A 14,195-nucleotide genomic window follows, 5' to 3' on the forward strand; every position below is an offset into this window, starting at 1 on the left:
TTAATAGTTTCTTATCAAGATGCTGTGCAGAATAATGGAATGAAGCTCTGATCAACTGAGGCTGCAAATTGCCTATTAAGGGGATGGTGGAGAAGTCACCTAGAAACTGTTCACGAGTAAGAATAGAAACTGCAGCTGAACATACTCTGTTCTATGTATTCATGCAGTTTTAACTAAGCCAGTGCTGTGTTGCCTTTCACTAGTTCTGGTCTGCAGAGAACAGTTGGCACAAACATCTGTCTGCATCAGTTTTTACAAGAAGCAGGCCATAATCTCTTCCTACAGTGCCAAATGCACATGGGTGCAGTGCCCAGTTCATTATGATACATGTCCTTTCCCTAGGGACTGGATGGGGTGCCAGGTCAGCGAGGGGAACCAGGCAAGGAGGGCAAAAGGGTGAGTAAACAGAAACAGTCCACTAGTTGTGTGGCCTGGCTGGTGGTTGTGCTGACTGAGAAGACCCAGCCTGGGGAAAGGCCAAACAGCAGCTGAGTGGCCGTTGTTGTTTTTGGGGAGGCAAAGATGATCTGTGGCAAGGGGATTGCAAAGGGCCTGGAAAGAGGGAAGGGGGTGGTGTGGGCCTGCTACATGACAATTAATGAATGGGCTCCATGGTCAGGGGGTCACATACACTCACAGTTTGACTGGCAGGACACATGGTTAAGTCCCATTGGGTTGCGGTGGACAGTGTTCAGTTTCCTCAAAGGCCAGCTTGGTTTGGGATAGAGACAATGTCTGTGACCGAATCAACTGAAACATTACATCATATTTATTTATTCCTCACCTCTGAATGGAATAACTATGGATGGGAATACTACTGTCAGGGTTTGTAATGTAATGTCTAAATCGAACATGTGCATTTACAACAATATTGTTTACAGAGGACGGCTTTTTTTCGAAGTTTTGTAACATAAAAACTCGCAATCTTTCTGGGAACATATGTGAAATTCCATTTGATTACATCTGAATAGTTCAGAGGTTAAGTATTTTTAATTCATTTATGGTGTTCTGGCATTAACAATGTCTGCAAGAATGTTACTGTTTCTTCACATCACAGCTGTAAGGCGATGTTCACAGACACGTGGAGAGTGTGTCTTCCTGTGTCCAGCTTAAACTGACTTGGTGTGAATAGCTTTGCCCGTGTCAGTGTGATCAAAAATAAGCTCTTCAGATGACCGTGTTCCTGTTTATCTTACAGAGAATGCTCATAAAACGGCAAAAAAACATTTGGCTTCATTGCAGCAAAATATAAAATATATAGCAGGCTGAGCTGTAGAGCAGCTATAAGTAGGTCAGGCAAATGTTCTTTTCAGATTAAGCAAGAGCCAAGATGATGCACAATACTCGAGACATCTGGACACAAGTATCTCAAGAATTCCACCCTTCTGTGCATGAATTCATTCAAACCCAAAACTTGTTCCAATAGCATTAACAATTTATGACCTATCATCAGTTGTGTGATTTCTCAATGGATCATTTCCCCCCAGTGCATGAAGTAACAGAATCTATTGTCAGGGAAAGTATTCACGGTCAACAAAAGCTCAGAGGCTGGTGCAGACAATTTTATTTATTTATTTATTTTATTCTTTTGTCTGTCTACCTCATTAGTTGGATGTTATTTTATACCTAACCTGACTTGAGCAGGGACTGAGTGTCAAAGGGACTGGGTGTCAGAGGCATCAATTATGGTATGCACTTCTCCTCTGGAATACAGATGATTGAATCATTCAATCATAATTGGTTCTGAGGAAATAGAAAGTTGCTCTGTGTTTGATGTTGCGTCTTCTTGGTTTCCTATATACCCATATTTCTTGCTCTAGTTATTTCTTTGAAGATTTTGTAGGTAAAACAGCCATAGGGCTTTAAGCTGGCCATCTCAGGCTTTCTGCTGTTGTTGTTGCTGAAGACACAGTTCTGCTCTATTAATACCCTGTCTTTGATGACTGGCTGACTTCATGGTGACTGTTAATGTGCTAAGGTTTCTGCTTATTCTTAGCTCTAGGAGTCACATGTGGCCTCGAAGCTGTTGACCAACCTGTGTTTCTGCAGTTTGACAGCCTATTTTAGGAACATGGACATGTATCATTATCAGGGGCTAGCTTGTGGCCAGCTGATACAGCAAGAGACTCTCACCCAATTAGCAACTCTTGTCCGTGCTTGCAACTTATTGGCTTAGCTGTAGCTGCTGTACAAATGATGCAGAATAATTTGACGGAGACTGACCACTCCACAAACTTCATAGAATAGCCGGCAGTGGAAAGCTTTCACAAGGCCTTAGATTCAAGCCAGACCATCTCTCACACTGTCTGCTTCAATTTATTGTGGAGGGAAATACGACCACTCTAAGCCATTTAGATTTACTTCAAGGAGATGTGGAGGACATTGTAGCAAGGAGAAGAGGAATGATGCCATTTGCACTGATACTTCTCTGAAGCTTAAAGCAACATATGCAAGAGAGAATATCAAGGGCAGTCACCCAACCCCTTCTGTGACCCCCATGTCTAACATTCACAGAATCTTGCTTTTATCTTATTACCTTGATGGATGACTAGTTCAGTTAGTCAGGGCCGGTCCAACCATGTCTAAGAATTTATGGGAATATATTGCCCCCACATTACACATTGCCATTAATAGTAATGTGAATTGCTTGGTTTTATCTATAATGGATGGCATTGACACAGAATGGCAGGCAAAGAGTAGGACTTTGGGATTCAGTGGCACATTACAGCGGATCAAAAATGAAGATGGGGCGCCCCAGTAAAAAGGATATGTGCCTCTTGCTGACTGTGGTGCTCTAAAATATTCATCAGGTGCTGTAATGATGTGCTAAGCTCTTTGTTGTCATTGTAGGCTGGCCCTGTCCTACACAGGCTAAGGAGGTGAAAGACATGCATGCTAAAGGGGACAGCCTTGGAATTTTTTGAGTTTTCAGAGTAGTGATTTGCAAGCCAAGTATTAAGTGCACTCATCTAGCATGCAGTGAGGAGAAGTGCCTGCCTGATACCCATCAACAAATATGAGAGACTGTATAATAAAGTCGTATGTACATACAAAAGTGAAGTGGGATTTGGTGGCAGAAAGCATTGCAAAAGTACCAAATGACATAATTTTGCATGCTCAAAATAGGACTGAAAACCTACGCTTGGTCAATGTAGTGTGCTTCCTTAAAGCCAAAATACACAGGAACGCCACGGCAAGCTTGGTTTATTCATGTCCTGCCAAGTCTTCCATACTCTGCTTCGGTAGTTGGCACAGGGTAGTGAGTGGGTTCATTGCAGACATGGGTTCATCCCTGGGCAAGGTAGTAGGTTCCCGTGGATTAATAAATAATCACTTTAATAAATCCCCCATTACAAGGTGGGTCTTGGAGTTTTAATCCATGCCTAACACCACATTAAGCCTTATTAGCCGTATAAATGCACCTGTATAGAAAAATAAGGCCTTGCTAAATATAAATCACTGACAAATGCCATGTTGATTCCCTTGGTTTGCCATGGAAGCCGAGTGATGTTGTCATACATAATGGACATGTTTTTGTTCTAATTAAATGTTTTGGGAACGATGCATATGCACTCGTGATAGATTTTCTCCATAGGTAGATTTCCTCTTTTGATAATGCACTCTTCTCTTTGATGCATTTTGCAGAATGTAAAGAATGTGAATGCAAAACATCTGAAATCTCCTTTAATAAGCTGAGGGCCTCCATCGTGTCATGGATTCCTTGTCTCCTGCTTTGGAAAACGCACGTGTCTGACAGATGTGCAGCACAGTGTTTGTTCCTATTAGACATAGCTGTGCTAGTGCAGAGATGATGAAACTCCAGCAAACCCTAGAGGAAGCAGAACACTGCAACTGCTCTGTCTACGGATGTGATCTCTTCAAATAAATGATGCAGTTTAGATCCTCTTACTGATTTATTAATTTATTTAAATCTAGTCAGTTGATTATTTCTTTTGTTATTTTGCTTAGAGAGTGAACTAGTTGGCACAGTTGGCAAATTAAAATGGATCGGTAGCTGGCAAGTTGCTGCAATGAACATGCAGGTGTCTTCTACTGTGCATGAGGTTAGGAGATTTCTGTCATCTCTGATGCTACAAAGAATTTACCACCAGGCAAACGTCGACATTCTCAATTGACTGCCTTCCGATTGTCTCCATTATCTGTCTCCTGTAGAATAGTTGCTGTTTCTCTGAGAAATATTAGTCTGCATACCTCAGCTGGGAATGGGGGTGGATGACACTGTGCCACATGAGATGCAAGCGTCATATGTCAAGGAGATAAGAGAGAACAAAAGTCAAAAATAAAGCTGAAAAGGCCTCCAGACTGTTGCTAGTCAGGAAACACAAGATGACCCAGTGGACGGAAAAGCCATTAAAAGAGAGAGTTTTAATCTCAGAGGAATCATTTTCTCATTAAATAACGCGAAGCTCCACATCAATACTACCAAAAAAAAAAAAAAATCCCCCAGACTACTGATGGCTATTGAAGAAACATTACCCAGTGAAGCCCTAAGATATGGCAGGACTTTGATTTTGCTAACAGGTTATTCATCCTATGTTGAGTCAGTTCCCCCTCTCAGCCTTTATGCAGTGGACTCACTATGGTTACTAATTACAGTGTCCGGCAGATCATTAATTATTTATTTCCAAGTCATCTATTGTTCACTTCTAAATTAGTTATTAAAATGTAAAGATATTTTTATGCTAATGTTTTTCACAGTGATGTGTTGAAGGTAGTAGATAGTTGAATGTAGTTAAATGTAACAGATCCAGGCACATAAAGTTCCCCTTAAATTTGCTGTAATGTATTTGTATCCTGTGACAGTAGACATGCAACAGCATGGAGCCCTATATTAGTTTACTTTTTATTTTCACACAAGCGCATATCAGTGAAGTCATGAGACTAGTTAAACATGTGATCCTTATGCAGGAAGTGGAATGAAACCAGAGAACGACTTTGGATTAAACAACACTGGATGTTCACTTGTTGGTTGCTGGGTAGGAGGACAGTTTCTCAGTACAGACACTCTCTTTCAGTTGTATGCAAGAGCTGGCCATTTGTAAAATAATACAAATCTGTATCTCACGTCACATGACATTTGTCAGCTGTCATCACTTCGCATCATGTGATAGCCCAGTCCCAGATCAACACATGTTAGTAATTGTAGTACGGACACACTTTCAGTTCTTCACTTGTGTCAGAAAGTTTAAAACAATGAAACTAACATCAACAGCAGCTGTCCAGACACTTTAAAGTGGCATGGAAATAATCTGTCAAAACAGTAGAGAAGATCATCTGTCTTGTCTCTGCTTGGCAACTGGACTGGTCCACATCTCCAAAGAAGAGGGAGGTATTTGCTGTCTTTTGGAAGTGATAGTGGTGTTTACATTTTCCATTCATGCCCTGTGCTGAATGACTGAGACAGCTGTCTTTAAGTCCTGACCAAAGGCACAGGCATTTTTTTCCCCATATTTTCCTCCTTCACCTTTGTGTTGACATGTCTCAAAATTTGTCTGCCCACTGGGTGCGAAACTGTTTTCTCCTAGATCAGGGAACAAGCATGTAATTTTGTTACCTCCCCCCAAAAAACCAAAAAAAACAAAGCCATTTTCTTTCAGTTCAAGGCTGAGTGTACATGTGTGTACTTGACTTGACCGTCTTTAAATATGTACACGTGTGCGGCTGTTTAGCCATGACGGGAGGAGTCTTTCAAACTGGGCACCGACATCCTACTGTAACTGAATGGCATTATACAGGTGCACTGAGGTCAAAACATTAGTGTCAGATCAGATACAATAGAATTCATCTACTCCAAAACTAAATCTATGTATCTCTGTTGCACATAGCTTTTGTCATTTAACCTAATTTAGTCTGAAAAACTATGCTGCTCTCTGGAAACCAAATGCATGCTGTAACTGGAATTTAGATGCCTTTACTCTACAGAGCCAAGCAAATGTTGTTTAGAGATAAATGAGCCACCACAGTATATATAATATTCATATTATATCTGATGGACTTGGCTCAGGTTCATCTGGATCAGTCTGTGTGTCTGCAGAGACCAAAGCAGGCAGTGACAGTGATAGGGAAGGAGTTATGGTTTGGTTTGCGGGGACTGGAACATTTGGCAGCGGTTTCCCTCTCCATAGGTGGAGGCAGACAGGAACAGCCATGCAACTGTAACAGACTGTTGACCTCTACCAGAGCACCTGCAGGGCGAGATTATTAAGTAACGAGTCCCTGGTGAGAATAGCAGCCTTCCTGCCAGAAGTTCTCCATGGGAGGCTGCCGCTGATTTGGGTGATACAATAAATGCATGAAATTACAGCAGCTATTTGATTGGAGGCATGCTTTTTGTTGTCCGACTCAGTACACAGCTATAATGATACGGTACATTCAGTTCTCCCACAAGGCTTTCTGAGCAGCAGCCTATATATAAGTTACATTTCTGCAGTGGATTTATAATTGAGACAAGCAGAGTTTGTGTGATGTTGTGCTGTGATTTGAGATCACTGATCTGTTTGATATACTTTGATACCTTAATATGTGTATATTAATGCTATACGATATATTTTATAGTACAGTATTTTGGTATCTTCAGTCATTTGAAATACAGTGTGTCCTGTTTGTGCACACACACACATTCATGTCTAATTCCATGTCACTCAATTTAACCTGTACTACTACATACGCACACATAGCACCTATAAAATGACCATCATGGTATATTTAACCATTGAGACACAGTTGGCGATCATACTGATGGTCCGTGTTATTAAATCAGTGTTTAAACACAGTAGCGTGATGTACACATGTAGTTACAGTTCTCACCCGACCGGTTGACGCTCAACAGCAGAGTAACACGGAGAGAAGAATTTACAGGTCAGCAGGGCTCACAGCTGAGATTTTATGGCAAGATTTACACCCTGTGTGATTTTACAAGCGGGGGGAAGGATTTGTTAACCCTTTGTTTCACAAAATGGAAGGGGTTATTCTTCTCTCTCTGTCCAAGTTCATCTTGAGCAAATCCAGAGAGCCATGCTTTTGACACCTGTATTACACCAGGAGGTAACACGTTTGCCCAGTGCACAAGGCAATTAATCTTGTCAATGTCAAGTGCATTGGGAGGGAGGATGAAACAAAGATTTGACCTGATTGGCTATGAAAAGGTCTCACATTTGGGCCCAGCTGGGAAAGAGGAGGGTTACAGGGGGAAGCGTTTGGCACATGCAAGGACAGATGCACAGAGCTTTGATTTATCTGTCTGACTCTCGTCTTTCCCAAAGAGCCCCGGTATGGCGACGGCCATGGGTGTCCAGAATAAACACACATTAATTGGCCAATTAATTACAGGGACGAATAGAGGGGGCAAGACTTTGAGAGGGCCACTTTGATTGCACATTGTTCACTGGCTTTTAGAGTCATTATGCGTATATGTTTGTGCATGTCTGTTAGTTGATGTGTGCATGCATACAAGTGAAAAGCTTTTGTTCAACAAGGGGTAATGTAGGTCAACACATCCTCTGAGCATTGGGTAGGCTTGCTATAGTTGGGCCGAGCACGGCCCTCATTCACACATCTACGACTTAACTTTCTCAGGAGACAGATCTGTACCACACAGCAGGGACGCTGCAATATACGTGTCCCTGCTGCTTCAGTGTCCGAATTCATCAGGGCCTGGCATCCCTATGGCCTGTGTCTAATACCTCTCCAACATTTTCAAGTGTTGTTTCAATGTCTGCCAGGTCATACCAACACTAATGGAGTGTCATGTGTCAGATAGGGTCAGCTGAACTGAATTCACTCGACTGTTTGAGGTATGTCACTGGACAGGAGGTGACTGGCCCTTGTGACTGTTCAAGGTATCATAGTCCACAATGTGGCTTTAGTCATCCAAACAATGAGATTTCTCTGGCTCCACACAGTCTAGTAATATACAAAGACACTCTCCTGGCATTTTAGGTCAGTTTAAGGAGGAGGAGTGTTTGAGAAATGCTGAGGATTTAAATACCTTCGAAAGGGCATTTTGGATCCAGGATGCTTGGATTGAAGCATGCCCCAAGTAAGCTCTGTCTGTGTCTGCCGTTTCCTCGGCCAGGGGGAGGGAGGAGGACGCAGAGAGCTCAGAGTGCAGGAGGAAGGAGGCTGGTCGGGGAGGAGATGTAGCCCTGAACACTGCAGAACACAGAGGCGTGGTAGTGGGAGGCTGCATCACTTACAGCACACTGTTACAGCCTGCCATCCACATTCTGATTCTCTACACTCTCATCCTGCCCGCAACCAATTTAGATACATTCATCTGTGTCCACTTTAATGGCATGCCAGGGAGCAGCTCATTGACAGTGGCCTGATATTATACAGATGGTAGTGTGTGGGACCTCAGTGTAATCTGTTATGCGTGGTGAGTGATATGAAGCATAAGACTCGCCGAGGGCTACAGTACCCGGAGTGAGCGCCCTGTGGATCTTTGCACAGTGTATTCTCTCTGACCTCAAATATTTGGTTTGTAAAATGAACCAGGGTTTATTCAAAGTAGATTTTCAGCCTCTCCTATTCACTTGTTGGATAATGCATTAATGAAACACTCAGTATCTGTAAACATAGGATGGGAGCAATCTGCTCCGGATGAATAATACGGCCAAAAGTCCAGATGAGACTGTGAAATTTCTAAGAGCCAAGACTAATAACAGCATCCATTAGGAGATGAGAACATTCAGGAGGCAATGCCGGTCTATTGAGGAGCCAGAGCAATAGGCACCCAGCTTGCATGGATACACCGCACAGACATTCAGCTGATCGGTGGGAATTGAGCTCATAGTTTAATATAGATTTATCATCTCCACCGCATAAAAATGCAAATTCAGATAATATTGTCAGCCCTCTTTCCTCTCCTTAGGAGTTGTTAAAGTCAATGAGCTCTTAAAACTCATCACTGAAGATGTGGTAGAGATTCAGTTGTTGTAAAGAAATGTTCTGAGGCTCCCTTGGGACCGCCTTGGCTTAGTTTCCATAGACATTCACTGTTTGTATTTCCTGTGTTTGCGTCTGGCTCTGGTGTTTGCATACTGTGTGCTGGTGAGGAGCTGGATGTTTGCTGAAATAGCTCTATAATGGTTATTTTGCCCGACGATATGCTGCGTTCTGTGACTGGGTACCCTTGTAATGCCACCTGTGTCCCTTTGTATTGTGTGGCAGTTGAGGCATAATGCAGTATGAAAATTATTGTCGCTCTCTCTCACTCTGCATGCAGCTTCTTGCTCTCGTCTGTATCCTTCTTCTCTCATCATTGTGAGCCCTCTACAGAAAAAAAATTCCTTTACGGTATTCACTGCCTAATTGCCAGACTGCCTAATTAGGGATGTTACCCCACACACATCATACATTCATGCATTGAGGACATCCATCCTCTCTGAGAAAGCTTAGAGTCTCCTCATTGGCTCTGTCCCCCTGCTAAGAACAAAATCTGTGATGAAGCTAGTTTGCCATCTAGTGGCACATGTACAAATCACCGTTTAGTCACATGGGATCCATGATTGAGTCTCTGTGAGGAAAGCCTTCATGGAAAGCTTTAGCCAAGAGACTGTAGGTGCAATCTTGGCCAGCTGAGCTGTGTCTTAAGTCGGCTGCAGTGTCAGCCATCTCTTTATACGTCCCTGAATATTTAGATGGCTGGGAGTTAAAGAGAGCATTGTGTGCCAGTCAGAATGGTGAAAAATGCTAAGCTGCATTTGAGCCCCTGCCAGGCAGCTGTCGGCTTTGCCGTTCTCTTCCTGCCCCGGCCGCTCCTCTTAACCCTCAGTAAACAACTGGAACAAATCCTATTTTATTGAGGCTTTCACCAAGTGCAAGGGATCTTTGCAAGCTCCAGTGCCCAGGCATTTTCAGAGCTTGTGCAGTGTCCTAAGATGGCATCCAGCGAGGGCAGTCAGAAGTAGGGAATTTGCACTCTCTGTCTCTAATTGGATCCTTAATCAGAAGCAGGTGAGGCTGTGGTCTCTGAAGTGTGTTTTGTGACATTTCAGGCAAGCAGTATGATCGATATTTACCCCAGATGCGTTAATAGCTGTTTTGACACAGTGGGAAAAAAAATGTTTGGTGATGATTCTGACAACTGCGGCATATCGAGCTGCATAGTTGGTGTGAATTCGCTGAATATTTGTCTCTTTCACCAGCTGATACTTTGAATTTTGAAGCCTCTGTCCAGAAGCAGCTAGGTTGATGTAGTCTGTGTAAGAACTGTAAATCAAAGTGAAGCTAAGAATGTGCCTATTTAATTTTTCATCTTATAAAATACAGAATCATACACAATATACATAATGTAGATTTTACATCAGTTTATTGCTCTGTGTTTGGGGAAAAGCCAACTTTCCCAATCAAGAGAAGGTGACAGTGGAATGTCTGTAATATCATGTTCATTCCCATCATATCACTTGGTAATTAGACACATTGCTGAACTAAACATGGTGAAACATTTAAGAGGTTGCTGCCAAAATTGTGGTATTTTAGTGATCCTTTGTGCATACTCCATGCTGGTTTTTTTCTCCTAGTCTTGCTCATTCTTATGGTTCATGGTGCAAATTTTTAAATGAGAAATGCGAAAATACAGTATATGCAAGGGGAAAGGATGACATTTCAGAATTAATTACAGAATAAATTAGCTTTTGCTGGCAGTGTGAGTAATTGTATCTTGTCTGAATGTGGAGACAATAAGTGTACTGTCGTGTAAGTAAGTGTAGGTTTGACTGAAGGACTGAGGGGGTCAAATACATCTGGTTGTGTGTGTCTGTCCTTTTTTTTTTCCATCGTTCAGAGGCCTGGAGCAGACGAGCATTTTCACAGGGGAATTAATATTGTGACAGGCTGTCTGTGTGTGTGTGTGCTACACATGTCCATTTTTCTGTCTGTGTTTCCTGTCCTGAGTTTTTTGGGTGTGAATGCACAAGCTCAAAACCCTGGGCGTCCATGTGGTATTTGATGAGTCAGTGTCCTTCTCTTTGTTCTGTGCTTTGCCAAACGACATGACGATATTATGCGGGTTTATCATTTTCACTGTTTTGTACACATTTGTTTACCAAGCAAACACAGCTGCTGCTCATGAGCTGCACAGTCGGTCCCAGTTAAACCCAGTGCAGCAGTTGGACAAAAGGCTCAGGTGGCCTGAGTACATGTCCCCAGAGGGAGATGGGACTCAGCTCAGGCAGAAGGAGTGGGAGTGGCATGTAAGTTTTTCAGTCAAGAAAAGGTCATCTCTCCCATGAGCTGCATAACATTGTCGCAGACCAACTTGGCTTGGTAATGTCAGATAGTTTCCCCTTCAGGATATGAAACTTCTGTGTCAACACGTGTCAGGGAGATGAAGGAAAAGCAGTAGAAAGATTTCTGGTGATTAGCTGGTCGGAAGCCCATGTGCAGCAGGTGTCTAGGCTGTAACCGGGCCACTTTTGGATGAATAATAAGTGGTTATGTAGATTTTGTGACAGGAGGTACAGGTAAAGTAAACACAGAACAGATTTACAATTTAGTATAGAATGAATGTAAACAGGAAAAGGGCAAATCACTTTTGTGATCTCCGGTGGCCTTTATCTTTTATTTTTACATAGAATGGGATATTACGTTTGAAATATGATAAAATGGAACATGTTAAAATGAATTTATTTACCTACTGATAGCTCTCACTGCATATAAAAGGGGGAAAAAATCATTTTGTCCTTCTGTGCTGTGTCAGGTGTGAGTCGAGTCCTGTGGTGTTCATTTCAGAAGGCTCCTCCAGCTTATCTACTGACCCCTCTTGATAGGGGCATTTGTCATGTGGATTATGTGGCCTTTTTGATGGTATATCTGCCTTACTGCTAAAAATATGGCGCGTTCTGCCTCCTCCATTTTACACCACTGTGTTATCCCACTTCGGGTAGTCAGACATGGAATGTCTCAGAGAACATGTTGACATTTGGGATAAGGATTATGGAGTCATCATAAACGAGTGCCTCTGCTGTGTGTCACTGTCGCTGTTGACTTTGCTCTCAGATTGGGACTTGTGTTGCAGGACTGAGCCAGGGCCCCCATGTCTGTGCTTTCCTTTCACTCTTTACAACTCATAGCAGAGTTGAAGCCAGTCGGTGCTGGGATCCATGTGGATTAACTCAGAACTTCAAAATACACTGTCAGTCTACTGAGGCCCTCTCCTCACCCCAGCTCAAGCGTACTCGCTCTACCTTTACTGGCAGCATTATTGAATTAGTAGCTAATGTGGAGTGCTTTTCACATTTCTGTTGTATGGTTTGTAGGTTTTTAGAGTGGAACAGATGAATAGTACATGTGAATATGTGTTAAGCCTTGCCAGCCCATCTTTCATTTACTCATGAGGCTAGTTCATCTTTCACTCCCACTCTCTTTCCTTTCCTCTCCTCCACAATCCCTTCATCTTTCTCCACCTCCTCCCCCCCTCCCTCTCATCCCTCATTTCCTTCCTTGCCTTGCCTTCCTCTATCTCTCCCTCCCTCTAACTGCAATGACCTGAAGGAGGGCTTCACACTGCAGCGCTCAAATAATAATCAAGCGCTAGGATGTTGTCAAATTTATAGGACACCGAGCGTTGCATAGCAACAGAGATTGGCAGGGTGATCCAACAAACGCTGGAAGTTGGGTGAGGGAGAAATGGGGCGAGTGACAGGAGACAGGAGAAGGAAGGAGAGATGACAAGAAAAAAACCAGAGACAGGAGAGAGGGATGAGATGAGAGTAATAGAATTATGATATTATACACAAAGAGAGAGATAAATGAGGGAAGGAGAAACAGAAAAGGAAATGAGAAAGTTAAGGTTGGCTTAGTTGAAAGAAAAGATTTACTGACACTGCTGGCTGGTCTCGTGTTCTTGCCATTCTGTTATAATTTAAGTTATAATTATCATCACAATAACATATTTTCCCCTGGCATTTTGGCATACACAGGTGGTGTTAAGTTTAAAAGTGGCCAGCCATTTAACTAATGGCCCAAGTCCAACTATAGGCGGCTCTTTCACTCTAACTAAAATACATGTACATCAAGGGATTGTTTGTTTGTCACACATTTCTCACATTTCACACATCATCTCACTTTTTAATTTTTTTTTTTTTTTTTTTTTTAAATTGAAATCTTCCATTTCAGTTTCCTGCTCATCCTTGTTGCCTAGAGACTGCTTTGGACTGCAGTTTACCTCTGGCTCTTACCTTTCTTCTGGTGTTGTGTCTACTTTTTCACCTGAAAAACAAAAAGTACAAAAAGCATTGCATAAAGTCGCAGAATTCCTTCAATTTGCTCAGGGAAATGAGCAGTTTTGATGAGCATAGTATTATCATCATCATCATACTTAAAAAAAAAAACTGTGAGTGTTGACAATGACAACATGCTGACTTTTTTAGAATCTGATTTATGCTCTCTGAGGTGAAAATTCAGGTAATACTTAGTTTTGTGTCGGTTTAGCATCAGAGACAAAAGTGGCATTTTATTGTTTAGTTACTGTAAATGTGTTTAAATAGTGAATGAAATGTTTCACTTAAATATTGTATATACACCAGGAAAGGGGGTTGCAACATAAACACAAGCCATTAAGTGTTATAAAAGCAGAATATATGATATTTTTGTTCCCATAGACAATGAAGGCCAAAAAAGATGTTGCCATTGTTAGCACTCTCCACTTGGTCCACATCGGATAGACATCCGTTGGCTTTTAGCTTGTGCCCATAAGAATAGAATAGAATAGAATTTTATTTGCCATTTGCACAGATACACTTCAGTACATGTGCATTGGAATTCTTGTGCATCCCTCCCCAGAGTCAAGCTTAAGGTTAAAATAATACGATAAAATAAGAAATAAAATAAAATAATCAAGAAATAAATAACACAAAAGAAGAGTAAGATAGTGCACTTAGAATACTGGAAGATTCTTAAGAAAATTAAGAAAATTAGGTGCCTAATATAGGCACACTGTCACTTCCTGTATGTGATGTTTCACATGGTGATCTTAACAGGCATATTGCACATGGTGATATTGCAAATATTTTAGAATATTTTGAATTGTTTCACATGGTGAATATAAGGACATATTTCACATAGTGATAACAGATTGTTTTTGACATTTGCACATTGACAGGGTTATGATATGTAGTAGCTTCTTCCCTCCTTAATGTCCTGTGCCACTGTTCTGACAGTGGCTGGGAAGA

General features: G+C 41.9%; 1 protein-coding gene across 4 annotated transcripts in view; it reads left to right on the top strand.

Annotated features, from left to right (window-relative positions):
• LOC121189734 (collagen alpha-1(XIX) chain-like) overlaps positions 1-14,195 on the top strand; it is a 93,356-nt gene that overhangs the window by 34,688 nt on the left and 44,473 nt on the right. For all 4 annotated transcript variants that reach the window (XR_005894903.1, XM_041050147.1, XM_041050148.1 and 1 more), the window contains one exon: positions 343-396. Coding sequence is in view for 3 of the 4 variants with exons in the window: in XM_041050147.1 (XP_040906081.1) it covers positions 343-396 (54 nt within the window). In the remaining variant the exon portion in view is untranslated. The remainder of the gene's footprint in view (positions 1-342; positions 397-14,195) is intronic.

The sequence above is a fragment of the Toxotes jaculatrix genome, chromosome 11, assembly GCF_017976425.1.
Source record: "Toxotes jaculatrix isolate fToxJac2 chromosome 11, fToxJac2.pri, whole genome shotgun sequence".
In the NCBI taxonomy this organism is placed as follows: Eukaryota; Metazoa; Chordata; class Actinopteri; family Toxotidae; genus Toxotes; species Toxotes jaculatrix.